The sequence below is a fragment of the Urocitellus parryii genome, chromosome 4, assembly GCF_045843805.1.
Source record: "Urocitellus parryii isolate mUroPar1 chromosome 4, mUroPar1.hap1, whole genome shotgun sequence".
Lineage (NCBI taxonomy): Eukaryota > Metazoa > Chordata > Mammalia > Rodentia > Sciuridae > Urocitellus > Urocitellus parryii.
In genome coordinates this window covers 75,724,439-75,738,121 of record NC_135534.1, presented here as the reverse complement: position 1 = coordinate 75,738,121, position 13,683 = coordinate 75,724,439, and the positions used below count along the sequence as shown (strand labels likewise).

At 31.3% G+C, this 13,683-nt stretch overlaps 1 protein-coding gene across 13 annotated transcripts in view; it reads left to right on the top strand.

Annotated features, from left to right (window-relative positions):
- Picalm (phosphatidylinositol binding clathrin assembly protein) overlaps positions 1 to 13,683 on the top strand; it is a 100,386-nt gene that overhangs the window by 68,154 nt on the left and 18,549 nt on the right. For 3 of the 13 annotated variants that reach the window (XM_026384659.2, XM_026384663.2, XM_026384656.2), the window contains exons 13-17: positions 4,063 to 4,212; positions 10,514 to 10,621; positions 12,633 to 12,764; positions 12,860 to 12,890; positions 13,069 to 13,168. In XM_026384659.2, coding sequence (XP_026240444.1) covers positions 4,063 to 4,212; positions 10,514 to 10,621; positions 12,633 to 12,764; positions 12,860 to 12,890; positions 13,069 to 13,168 — 521 coding nt within the window. The remainder of the gene's footprint in view (positions 1 to 4,062; positions 4,213 to 10,513; positions 10,622 to 12,632; positions 12,765 to 12,859; positions 12,891 to 13,068; positions 13,169 to 13,683) is intronic. The other 10 variants (XM_026384662.2, XM_077796881.1, XM_026384661.2 and 7 more) reach the window with 5 other exon arrangements.

Genomic DNA, 13,683 nt, shown 5'->3' with positions numbered 1-13,683 from the left:
TCTTTTCTTCTGTTAATTGCCTTAGAATTAAAATGACCATTTAAGTAGTTTTGACTTTTTCCTATTTCTAATAAACTAAGACTGAAAAGTTATTTTTTTGAGTAGACTAAAATTTTAACAGAAGGCTTAATGAAATTAGTATATTTAGTACTTCAAAGAAACTTAACTGTGAAATTCTTAGTGGTTTTTATCTGGACATACTTAGTTAATTTCAGTGAGAAAGTTTTTGGAGTGATTTAACTCATGAAAGTAAACAGACTATATTGTGGGAGAATAATTAAGTACTTTCAGCTTTAAGAATTACTTGGTGTCCTATAAACAAATTATTTCATAATAATCTATGCATAAACACAGTATGTGAAATATATTTAATCATGTCTATTTTTGTTTTATGTTATTTTGCTTTGTTATTTTCATAAAATATCCCCTCGTATTTTAACATTCAGTTCACAATGCATGAGTAGTGGGCCCATCAAAAGTCAAAATCAAGAACAGTGGGAACAGAGGCAATAGAAATTATACTATTATTTTTCTAAAACCTTTTTGTTAACATACAAGGAATGAGCCCTTCAATTTAAGCAGAACTAAACCCTGTCTTGACTTACACATAAAGATACTTGACTTCTAAGCTGGTGATAATTTTAGAGTTTTGACTTCTGCATGACTAAATAACTGAAGATTGTTTGAAGCCAAGAACTTTCAGATTATCATAAAGACATTTAACATATGAAAAGATTTCATCATCTTGAAGTATTTTGAAATTAGCCATTTATCTGAACACTTTAATATATAAAAGTTTATATCATGCTTTTTGCAGCATGTGACAAAGTATGATTTTTTAAATAATCCCCAAATCTTGTTCTGTGCTTACTTTGCTTTTATTAGTTAAATATGCATGTTAATAATAGAACGAGTATTTAATTAATTTCTTATCATAACTATTTTATCATAAGCATTTGTATTCCTAGACTTTGTATGTTTTTTAAAAATATTTATTTATTTTTTACTTGTGGTTGGACACAATACCTTTATTTATTTATTTTTATGTGGTGCTGAGGATTGAACCCAGGGCCTCACACATGTTAGGCGAGCACTCTACTGCTGAGCCACAACCCCAGCCCAAGACTTTGTATATTTATATGAGAAGATAAATTAAGCTTCCACCTGAAAATGAGAGAACACAAGCTCCCCTGTTCCCTTGTTTGTATTGTTAGGGAGGCTTTGATTTTCAAGAAATGGTCAGGAGTCTAAACAAGCACTTGGTGTTGAATACTGATATTCCAAAAAGATTTAGGTTTTTATTATTCAGAAAACTTTGAGTTACAGTGCATCTAAAAATATACAATATTATCAGCTCAGTGAACTTTTGAGTATTTGAAGCAAGATTTAAAATTTTGAAAAATATATATTTAGTTGTAGGTGGACACAATACCTTTATTTTATTTATTTATATGTGGTGCTGAGGATTGAACCTAAGGCCTAGGTTCAAACCTAGGGGAGCACTCTACTGGTGAGCTACAATCCCAGCCCTAGGATTTCAAAATTTAAGTGTGAAAGAATTATCCATTCTGAAGTTTCATTTGCTTTATGTTTAACTGGCACGAAGTACACAATACTTCATTAAAAAATTCAGTTTCATTTGTAAATATAGATTATCAAGTGTTTAAGACCCCAAGGCTATATATAATATGACCATGGTGTTATTTCAGTCCTTGTTTTAGCTTTTTAAAATTATTTTTCCATGACTCTAGTTGCCATAAAATTAAACTTTCATGTGAATAATGATTCAAAAAATGGACAAAATTATTTTTTTAAAGTTTAGGAGATTTAGAGTTGCCAGTCTAGTAAGTAAATAAGTTGGAATAAATAGAACATTATTATCATCATCTTGAACAATAAAAATAAAATATAAATTTATAAATAATTATTAATTAAGTATTAATAGATTACAATGATATAAAGTTCCTATAATATTTTACCAAGTAGATTAGAAGCTAGTTTTTCTTATTGTCTGATTGATCTACAGTATAATGCATTTGTACGTGTTTCTGCATAATCGTCTCAGATGTTTCACATAATAGAAAATGATTAAAATTAGGTGCTTAGATAAAATGGTATTAATCAATTAAACAGCAGATAATGGTAACCATTACTAAACATGTCTTTTCTCATGAATCAATGGATCTGCTATTGAAATGCAATTTATTCATTTATTTATTTATGCATGCATGCACATTTGTACTGGGGCTCAGACCCAGGACAATTTATAAATAATTATTAATTAAGTATTAATAATAGATTACAATGATATAAAGTTCCTATAATATTTTATCAAGTAGATTAGAAGCTGGTTTCTAAGCAAATGCAAATGCCTAGAATGTCACCAAGCTACATCCCTGGTCCTGTTCTTTTTATTTTAATGACTCCTCTCATTGTTTGTTTGTTTTGTTGTTGTTTGGCTTGGAAGATTAGAGAGATGTTTTATATTACACGGTCAACAAAGTATTTTGTACTTTAAAACTCGTGCCATTATTAAGTTTAAAATAGTACTTATTGTCCAACTTGTCAAGTCTAAACTTAATGCAACTCCTTTCTTATGCAAGGAGCAGTTAGAATAGATAGCATTGCCGTTTTATGTTAGTATAAAAAAACCAGTTTTTTATATCTGCTTCTTATTGTTTATTTCTGAGTTATTTTTTCTGATTCTTTATCCTGTTTCATTTACTGGGGAGTAGATAGGAAGGAAGACAATGTTAAAACATCATTTGAGTTTGAATAGCATAATCAGCATACTTTTGAGAAGTTTATAGGACTTCATATTATATAAATATTACAGTTTTATTAAAAATATATGTTATGCAAACCCATGAGCTCAGTGTTTTCTTAGTATTTTCCTCTTCCAAATAGTCATGTTTAGGGTTTTGGAACATTGAATTTACTTGACTGAATAACTCTTATTTTTTGACTTTAAAGGAAGTGTCTGACATATTGTAGTCAGTGAGCTGATCCTTAGGTCATTGCTGCCCTCTTGTCAGTTATTCAGTCTTAAAAAAGTGAAATACAATGCCTACTACTGGAAGTACCGCTGTATTCTTCAGTGAAGGTGAAGAACTTGACAAAAATAGACAAGAAGCTTCTACTGGTTAAAAATGTAGAATTCTTGTTTTTAATTTATAAAATAGAAAAAAAAAGTCTTTAAACTTTTTTGCTACTTCTTTTTCTTCTCTCTTTAGTTCACTCTTCAAAGCTTAAGAATATAGGTAAATGAATTTTAGTTGTTAGAATGATTATGATGAATGAAGTATAGGTACAGGAAATCTGATTCTAGAATAACTTTAGATGTAGGATTTGATTACAGTAATTAGTATATTAGTCCTATGATGAGAACATTGCTTTTGATCTTCCATCAAAAAATCATTTGAAAGACTCTAAAGCTCTTAGCTAGACCTTCAAAGCTATTGCCCTCTACTAAATGGGCAGTCTTTCATCTTTGTCCCTAAATGTCAAAAATCTCTTTCTCCATCCTTAATTTTTTTTCTTCATTTTAATATTTTATTTCCTACTTCTCAGCTGGTACAGGAAATACTGCACATACCATAGATAGCCTCTTACCCCTAATTTGAAATTATCACCCTTCTTTTTGAAAGTTTACTTATACCACACATATACCAATTGTTTGTGTCAATTATTTGAGTAAACACAGCTGTGCATCCAAAGCCAATTCATTGGCACCTAGGACAGGGAAGGTGGGTCAAGGTGAGTGGCTCTTTTATGGAAACATCTTGATTATTCTCTTTTAACTGTTGGCTTTCTAATGTTGGGAGAACAAATCCTTAACCTGCTGCTGTTGTTAATGGACACATAAATGGTTTTTTTTTTTCCTTTCCCTAAAGATTCCTTTTAAAATATGTTAAATGCAATTCTTCCATTAGATGTGTTTGCATTTAAATTAATAAACAATAATATAGCTACTACTTTTCACTTTGCATCTTTTGACTAATTGCAATACTAATTTATTTACTTCCTTTCTTCATTTTGCCGTAATACATTTGGACTGCACAGATCCTTTCTCTGCTACTTTAGATGCTGTTGATGATGCCATTCCAAGCTTAAATCCTTTCCTCACAAAAAGTAGTGGTGATGTTCACCTTCCCATTTCTTCAGATGTATCCACTTTTACTACTAGGACACCTACTCATGAAATGTTTGTTGGTAAAGTACCATTTAACATTTTTTTTCCAATTCATGTTTATACTGCCTAAGTATTTTTAATGTATCCATTAATACTTTTAAAGCACTGCAAAATCACTTTGGATTTTAACATCAAGTTGTAAAATAAACAAAAAAGCAATAATAATGTAGTAATGTAGTGGGGTTTTTAAATAAACACTAGTGTCCCTAATTTTATTTAATATAGGTTTTTAGTAAAAAAAAAAAAATTTCCTTTGATGTTGAACTCTTTTAAAGTGTTTTGTTCTCTGTGAAATACTCCAGCTGTCTAGCATCACAGGGAACATCTTCTTTATTAGGAGCCGATTATAAAGTAATACCTTTGTGCTTGGGAGGATGTTGGAAATACTCTTAGTAGTGATCTTAACTATTTTTTTAAAACTGTTTCAAATTACAATTTTATATTGTCTAATCCATACATACCCCTTCATCCCAATCTTCGGGTTTCATATTATTGTTTGCCTGGAGACAAGTGAAAAGTAGAAACTATGTGGTGTGTTTTAACTAGTAAAGTAGAAAAGTGATTTGACTTGAATAACCTGTGATTGCAGTATAAAAATCCATAAAATGGCAGTTTCATACTTGAGTTATATAGGGAAAAGTGAATTTCTAAGTATATACTAAAGCAGAATTAATTCTGTTTTAAAAAAGAAAAGGCGAGCTGCTCTCTTCAAGATAGTGAAACTGTAATTACTCAGTTCAGAGAAACAGTTTAAGGTGATATGAATTTGAATATTTGATAAAATAGCATGTTGAAAGTAATTTTGTTCCCTAAACAGATCATGTGGGTACATTCAAAATATTCTGTTGGATATGTATGAGAGAGAGGGAGGAATTAAGTAGAACGTTAATAGGGGAGTCCAGAGAAAGTTTTAAGTTAGGTCTAACTATATATATGTATGTATATATATAGTCTAAAGCTCAATCATATATATATATATAAAGAATATATTATATATATTTATATATAAAGAATAATAATCAATTGGAGTAATTCCTTCTTGTTATTGTAATACAAAACTGTCAAACCCTGTTTATACAATTATTAACAACCCAGAAAAATCGGGGAATAGCTGTATATCTCAATATCCTCCACCCCTGCTAGAGGAAGACATGTATCTGATCGTATGGTGCTCAGTGTAATAGGTAGCTTGTCCTCGTGGAAGCTGCAAGAATAAGAATTAATTGTAAGTCAAAGAGTGGGTTTTAGTCCTAAGTATGCCATATATGTGAGTGTGACCTTGTTTAGGCTTCCTTCCTGAACTGTAAAACTAGACTAATGAAGATAGATTAGTATTGGCTAAAAAGTAAATTCTCTCTCTCCCAGAGCATCACACACAGATATACACTTCCAGTTTAGTGAGATATGGTCTCACTGAGGCTGACCTCAAACTTGAGATCCTCCTAGTTCAGCTAGCTGGGATGATGGGCATGTAACACTGCACTTGGCCTTCATGTATTTCTTTTTTTAATAAGATAGGATTGGTGTGTGAGGTTTGTTTTTGTTTTTGTTTTGTTTTTTAATTTGATGCAAACAGTAGTTTGGTCCTCTCTCCTCCTCTTCTTCATCTAAAGTATAGTATGGAGTTTAGGTTCTTTTTTTTAGTATGTTCTAATTTGAAGAACCCTAGATGCTTGGTCTCCCCCTTTTTTGTTTTATTTTTAATTTTCTTTCTTTACTTATTCCATCCCTTTTTTAACTGTTCCTTCTCTTTCTTTTTCTTTCCTCCCTCAATCACTCCCTCACTTCCTGCCCCCACCTGGCCCGCCCTAATTATCCCTTTCTGCCTTATATACCCTGTCAGAATTTTTTCTGGCATTTAAGCTTATCCTAACACTAGCTTTATGTCACAAGCCTTCTATTGTAGGCTGGCTTATTTGGAGGTAGGTAATGGCATCTCGAAAATTTATCAATTTATTTATACAGGAGATACTCCCCCACCCCACCAAAATGAGTTTTTTAGAAATTTCTCAAGAAAAAATATTTACTTTTCAATAATGCATTTTTGGCTAATTTTGTTTTCCTTAATTAAACACATTATGGTGGTGTTAATAGATGCCTCTGCTTTAATTCAGACTGAAGACTTGTAAATTTTCTGAAGAGTATAAAACATTTTAATATTAGAAGCTGTGGAATTAAAAGTTCTTTGTATATTCATCAGTTTTCCAGATACATTATTGGCCAATGGTAGAGCACTGCTGTAGTTATCAAACTTCAAAATTCTGTGTGTGTGTGTGTGTGTATGTATTTATTGTAGTTGATATCTTTATTTAAGCTGGTGTTAAAAGTATAAACAGCCCAAGTAAAAAATTAGAGTTCTTGGTATTAAGAATTGGACATGGTTGAATATATTTAAAAACAGAATTCATAAGGACATTTGATGGAAAAAGTATACTTGGGGTCTAGCAAACTTGAGTTTGAATTCCAGTTCTACTTCATTAACTTGACTTGAATTTAAGCAAGTATTTAACCTTTATAAGCCTGTGAAAGTTGGTATAATAGGGTTTTACAGTATTGTCAGAAGGTTTACATACATAACAGTTGAACATCTAGCACTATGCCTGGCATATTGCAATATTATCATAAAACCAATACTACTAAAATCATCTTGTGTGTGTGGACTGCTTTATTTTTTGAATGTACATTTTAAATTATTCATCAGATATAATCTTAAACAGTGATTATTTTTGCATTGCTTTTACATTTTAAAATTACCCTGGGTTATTTGCTTTTTTGGTTCAGCATTAACAAAGAAAAGCTCAAAAAGTTCATAAAATTTGTCATTTAAAATTTTTTTTAAAGATGTTAACAGACTATTATTTTATTCATTTATTTATATGCAGTGCTAAGAATCGAACCCAGTGCCTTTAACATGCTAGGCAAGTGTTCTACCACTGAGCCACAACCCCAGCCCAAAAAACTTGTCATTTTTAAAAGAATTGTTATAGCTATAGTAAATTTTGCTTTTCTACTTAGTAGTTAGTATAAGGTGAATCCCTAAGATAAACTGAAACTCCAGGTAGGTCCTACAATCAAACAAATGGGATTTCAAGGCTTGATTCTACCAGTTATTATATCTTTGGCCTTGGATAAATTGTTTAATCTCCTAATTTCCTCATGTATAAAATGGGGATAATAATAATAATTATCTCAGAGTTGTTGTAGGGTTTTAATAATGTCCCGTTTATAAAGCTTTTGCATAATGCTTAATAGTGTTTAATAAGTGGTAGCAGTTACTTTCACAAACAAATATAAAGCCTAATTTATTAAGAAACTGCCACCAAAATTTATTAATAGCCTAGCCAAATTTTCTTAAAGGTGTTTGAAATGCCTTTCTGCCCCAAAGCTTGTCATTTGTGTGCTTTTTTGTTAATTTATTATTATCCTCTTGAGATATACTCTTCAGGGTGGTGGTTTCCAAATATTACTATTTGGTTGCTGATCATTGACAATTTTCACTGGGCTTTGTGAAACAAAAGATGAGCATGACAGTGCAGTTATTATTTTATAAAGTTAACCTTAATTCAGAACCCTATCCCTTCTCTAAATTTTGCTTTTGCAATAGTGACTTTCCTTTTTTGGTCTTTGTTTTAAGTAGCTTTAAAAATTTAAAAGATGGCAAAGTGACAGAGGTGTGCTGGGAGTGTAGCTCAGTGCTAGAGCACTTACCAACTATGCATAAGACCCAGTACCACCCAAAATTTTTTTTTTTTTTAAGTAACAAAGACCTTTAAGTTGATGATGTTCATTAAAATGACAGTGCAAAACTCTTATCTTGAAGGTGTGTACTACATGTATTCATTAATTATTTGGAAGATCGTTACCTTGGAAATAATTGCTTGCTTCCCTGGTTGCTAATCAGCTATTATGATTACTTAAAATTTTTTTTTTTTACACTTTTCCTCTGTCTACATAGAGATATTTTTAAACTTGAGATATATACTCTGGATTACTTTATATCCTTCTAACCATTTGTCTTTTTAGGTAATAATACTGTACTTTCACAGACTGATGCTCCTAGGGACTTCAGGAAATGGTTCCTCTCTGTGTAGGAAGTAATTAAGTTATTTCCATATTTCTTGAAAGGATAGGCTCGTTTTTGTTACATCAGTCACATTCCAGAAAACTGGAACATTATAGCAGGAGAAAATAGAAGTTTCATTTATTGGCCTAGTTTTAAATTTTTGTTGCTTGTATGATCTAAAGATAAGTGATAATATAAGCAAGATTACTGGAGTGCTTTAAAAAAACAGTATGATAATTCTTGCAGTGTGATGCTTATCACATGGGTATGAAAGTAAGCATGATAGATTTTTGTCTTTCTTGAGTATATGTATTGATTCTTTATGTAAAATCCAGTAAGCCCATGGTATCGTTACAGGTTGCCCATTTTAATATGTTGTTAAATCAGTTAATCTTGGATTCTAAGATCATTTTAATGAATTGTTAGAAGGTTTACATATTACTTTGTATTTGATAGTTTTTTGAATAAAGAATAGCTTAAGGGTTGAAATAAGAGCAAAACTGTCCAGTCTCAAAAAAAAAAAATTGTGTCCTACATAAGATTTATTATATGATCTAACATGCTACACTTAAAATAGTGTCATTGATGTGGATGTACCACCTTGAATCAGTGGCATTATTTGTTTTAATATATATTTTTTAGTTGTAGTTGGACACAATACCTTTATTTTATTATTTATTTTTATGTGGTGCTGAGGATAGAACCCAGTACCTTGCATGTGCTAGGCAAACGTTTTACCCCTGAGTCACATCCCTAGCCCGAATTGGTGGTATTATTATTGTTAATAACTAATTATGGTTTTCTATATGTTTGAGGACTCTTGAACTTCTCAATCCAAATCTCTTCCTATATTTTACATTTTTCTTTAAGATGAGTCTTTCGAGTATAACATAACATCATTTTAGTTTTTTACATTTTGGTGGTACACATTGAGAATTTAAAGTAAGATTTAAACTAAAAGTCCCTTTTCAGAAATATGGAAGAAGAAAGAACTTGTGTTTAAAACTCGCAAAAGTTCAACTTCTCCTTAATGATGTAAATGCTAAACTTCTAATATTAGGTTGGTTTTGTTTACTTTCTAATTTCAGAGAGTTTAGAGATAGAGAAGGGATCTTAGGAGCCATTTATTACTATATCCTATGGGGCAAAAGAATTTATGTTTTGGGATCCTTGCTAAACTGCTGTTTATTTGGATATACTCAGTGATTCACTTTCTCAAGCCATGTGACAGTCCAGGTACCTTGACATAATTTTAATTATTATTTTCAGCTTCTAGAAATTCAGAATCTCAATTCAGAAAAAAATCTCATTTCAGAAAAAAATACAGTCTCACAGTCAAAAATCTTAGATTTGTTATTTCATTATGAGCTGGCCTTAAAAATGGCATTTATTTGCTTATTTCTACTAGCATCAGTGTAACAGGCAAGAAGAACAAGTTATTCTCATTATGGATTGGTGTTTTAGGCTAGAGTTCTATACTTATCAACCCTACTTTGGAAAGTAGTAAAGTTGAAGTTAGACTGTGGTTGGACGATTGAAAGTAATTTATCTTTTTTCTATAATATTACAAAAACATTAAACACAGGTGGACATGTGGATTAGTGGGTTGCAACTTTCAGAATTTGACTTCTCAGATGAATTTAAACAAATATTTAGCTTTTGATTAAATGTTGGGGAAACAAAGAAGAAAAGGTGAGAGAGAGATGAAAGGTAGGTAGGTGGAGAAAGACTTTATCTTGGGGGATATTCATATTTTTGAAAAAAAAAAAAACAACATAGAATATGGTTCCTTACATTGCTTATATATTCTCTTGCAAAATCTTGGAATTTTAGAATCCTTAGTGTTTTATAAGCATACAAAATTAAGGTGAATGATAAGCAAAGATTTTATTTCTCTAATGAAACTAGTTCAACATCAGTTGCTCATTGATTAGTTTTTTTTCCCCCCTTTCAGTGCTGGGGATTAAACACAGGGCCTCACGTGAGCTAGGCAATTGCTCTACCACTGAGTTATATCCCCAGCCCTGTTTTAGTTTACTGTGTGAGTGGATGGTTTTTGGTAGGGACATTATAATCATCACCCCCCAAAAACTGTAGTTTTATAGAATACATTTTGCTTGAGGAGTTAGCTTTGTTTTTTGTTTGGGGAATTTATTGCTTTTTCCATTCTGTTATCAGTATTAAAGACCTTTAAATGTGGATTTAAATTCAAGAATTGAAGTGTTTTTATTTTTGTTTTCCATTTTGGTTTTTCTCAGGATTCACTCCTTCTCCAGTTGCACAGTCACATCCTTCAGCTGGCCTTAATGTTGACTTTGAATCTGTGTTTGGAAATAAATCTACAAATGTTATTGTAGATTCCGGGGGTAAGAAAATATTTTTATTAAAAGTATTAAAAAATGTCCTAATTTAGATTCTGTGCAAGGAAAGATAAAGATAATGCTGCTTTTAAGCATTTATAAGTAGATTACATTGGAGAAACCTATGAAATTGCCCCACCTTCCTTCAACCACTAGGTAAGAATTTCAAGGAACTGTTATTTGATACCTTTTTATTGGTGGCAATTTAGACCCTGGAAATTTTGTCACAGAGCAAAATTAGAAAAAAATATTTCTCAGTAAAAAGCCAAGTTGCTAATGATTATGTATAGAGTGCTGTGCATTTTTAGTTATTATAATTTATACTTTATTGAAATGAATAATAACTTTTTTGTATTGCAGTGTATGAAATTGGTTGTGTTTGAAATGGAAAATACAACCTGTATAATACCTTAACTTGTTGTAAATAGTCTATATATAGAACACATTAAATATTAGGCCTGTAGAGTGTAGGAACTTTTTTTTTATTTAAAGGGTGATTTTTTTTATTATAGTGTACTCATTCATTTGTGTTAAAAGAATTTATAAATCTATAGGACAAAGTTTACATTTGTGCTTATTAATACATTGTTAATCTGGAGTTTATAAAGTTCCTATGAAAGGATTAGTTTAGTAGTAGAGTGCTTACTACACTCTGGGTTCTATCCCTGGTACTGGAAGAAAAAAAGAGTTCCTGATATTATTATTATCATGAGATGGCCATTGATTATGATTAGTTGTTAAAATTTATCCATTTAAAGAGAATATAATTGATGTATTCCTAGTTATGTAATTTTCAATTTGTTATTATCCATAAAATAAGAAGCAAGTTTGTATGTATGGATTAAGGATTTATTTTTTGTATATTATACTTTTTCCTTATGATTTTAAAAACGTTTTTATTAATTAATTTTTATGTGGTGCTGAGGATTGAACACAGTGCCTCACACATGATAGAGCACTCTTCCACTGGGCTACAACTTCAACCTTTGTGTTTTTTTTGCCTAGGAGAAAGAAAGTGGAGATTAGTTGTTGATGTTTGGTAAACCACCGTCCTTTAGTGACTTTAAGAAATCTCTAGCATTCCTAGATCATGCTATTGAGTCTCTTGAGTGGTTTGGTTTGGTCAAATTTGTTTTTCCTTCACCATTTGGTGGGAAACATTGAGTTTTATTTTCATTTTCAAGAAATAATCCTACTTTACTAGAAGAATAATTAGAGTAGTTTATTAATATTTAGGTTTAATTTAGCTTTTCTCTACTTTGAAGAATATGAAAAGAATATGAAAACTTTTCTCTAAGATATTATTTCTTAAAAAGAACTTTTTTCTCTTATGTTTTTCTTTCTTTTTTTTTTTTTTTTTTTGTCTTAGTGGGGACTGGACTCAAAGGTACTTTACCACTGAACTACATCCCCTGTTCTTTTTTAATATTTTAAAATTTGAGATAGGATCTCACTATAAATTGCTGAGTCTGGCCTTAAACTTGGAATTCTCCTGCCTCAGCCTCCTGAGTCAGTGGAATTCCAGGAGAGTGCCTTCATGCCAGCTAAGATATATTTTCTACCTATATTGTTATATAATTGAGGGTTCAGAAAATTTTGCCAGGAGAAGGGGCAGAATTATATTTCATTTCTTAGCCTTTTTTATCCCCTTTATTCATTATTTTTTTTTTAGTTGTTGATTGACCTATATTTTATTCATTTATTTATATGTAGTGCTGAGAATTGAACTCAGTGCCTCACACATGTGAGGCAAGTGCTCTATCACTGGGCCACCTAATGCAATTTTGTCATAAGACATTAAATGACTTCTGTCAAAGCAAGAGCAGCCTTCTCAGCCAGTTCACTTTGAAATAGTAAACGTCTCTTTTTTCCATTTGAGGACATTTACTCATGCCCATTTTTTTTGGGAGAACATTTCCAGTGATCAAAGAAGTAGAAAAGGCAAAGACCTCCTTCAGAAAGGTGTAGCACCATAAAGTTCCTTACAAATCCTATTTCATTTGTTTGTAACTTTAAGGCTTTGATGAACTAGGTGGACTTCTCAAACCAACAGTGGCCTCTCAGAACCAGAGTCTTCCTGTTGCCAAGCTCCCACCTAACAAGTTGGTGTCTGATGACTTGGATTCATCTTTAGCCAACCTTGTGGGTAGTAAGTAATCTTGGATTCTTCAGTCATCTTTTAAAATAAGTTATTTTATTAAAATGAGTCTGGTTTTAAAATGCTTTATTTTTCTCTATTTCTAGATCTTGGCATTGGAAATGGAACCACTAAGAAGTAAGTGTTTTATGTGTATTCTTTCCCCATGTGTCATTTAGAAGTTGATTTGGCTTTCATCTCAAAAGTATGTATAGAGATGTCAAGTCTGCATTGTAAATGCTCTGTTCAGTCTGTTTAGTATAGAACCTTTAAAATTATACATTTAATATTCTCATTTACATTTATTTATTTAAAGTGATGTAAATTGGAGTCAGCCAGGTGAAAAGAAATTGACTGGAGGATCTAACTGGCAACCAAAGGTTGCACCAACAACTGCTTGGAATGCTGCGACAATGGTGAGTTGGAAAAGCTCCTGGTATGAATGTTTAATTTAAATGTGTAACTTGAAAATGTTTTTAAAGTGATAGGCATAAATGGATAGTTATTGAGTTTTAAATAGATAATTTGTATTTCCTTGGAAGCTGTTTGACTATGTTTGTCATGTACATGTTTAAACATGTATTTAAGGGCCACTTTGTGCTAGGTCTCGTTCTAATAAGTAATGTGTGATTTTTGCTTAGTGTTTATATGAACCCTCTATAGTAGGAATTATTATTTCCCCCATTTTATAGATGAAGAAACAGAGGCACAGAGTTACTAAGAAATATGCCCAGGGTCAAAGAGTTCTTAAATGATAGAGTGCATTTTTAGAACCCAAGAAGCCTGGGAGTTGCAGAACATTTGCATTTGAGATACTGCTGGTCTCTAATTTATTACTTATTTGTCTGAATATAAAATCTTTATTTTTCTTCAGATCTCACTTTTGGTAAAGGAATGACTTGTTTGGTTTGTTTTTTCTTTCTTTTTTTTT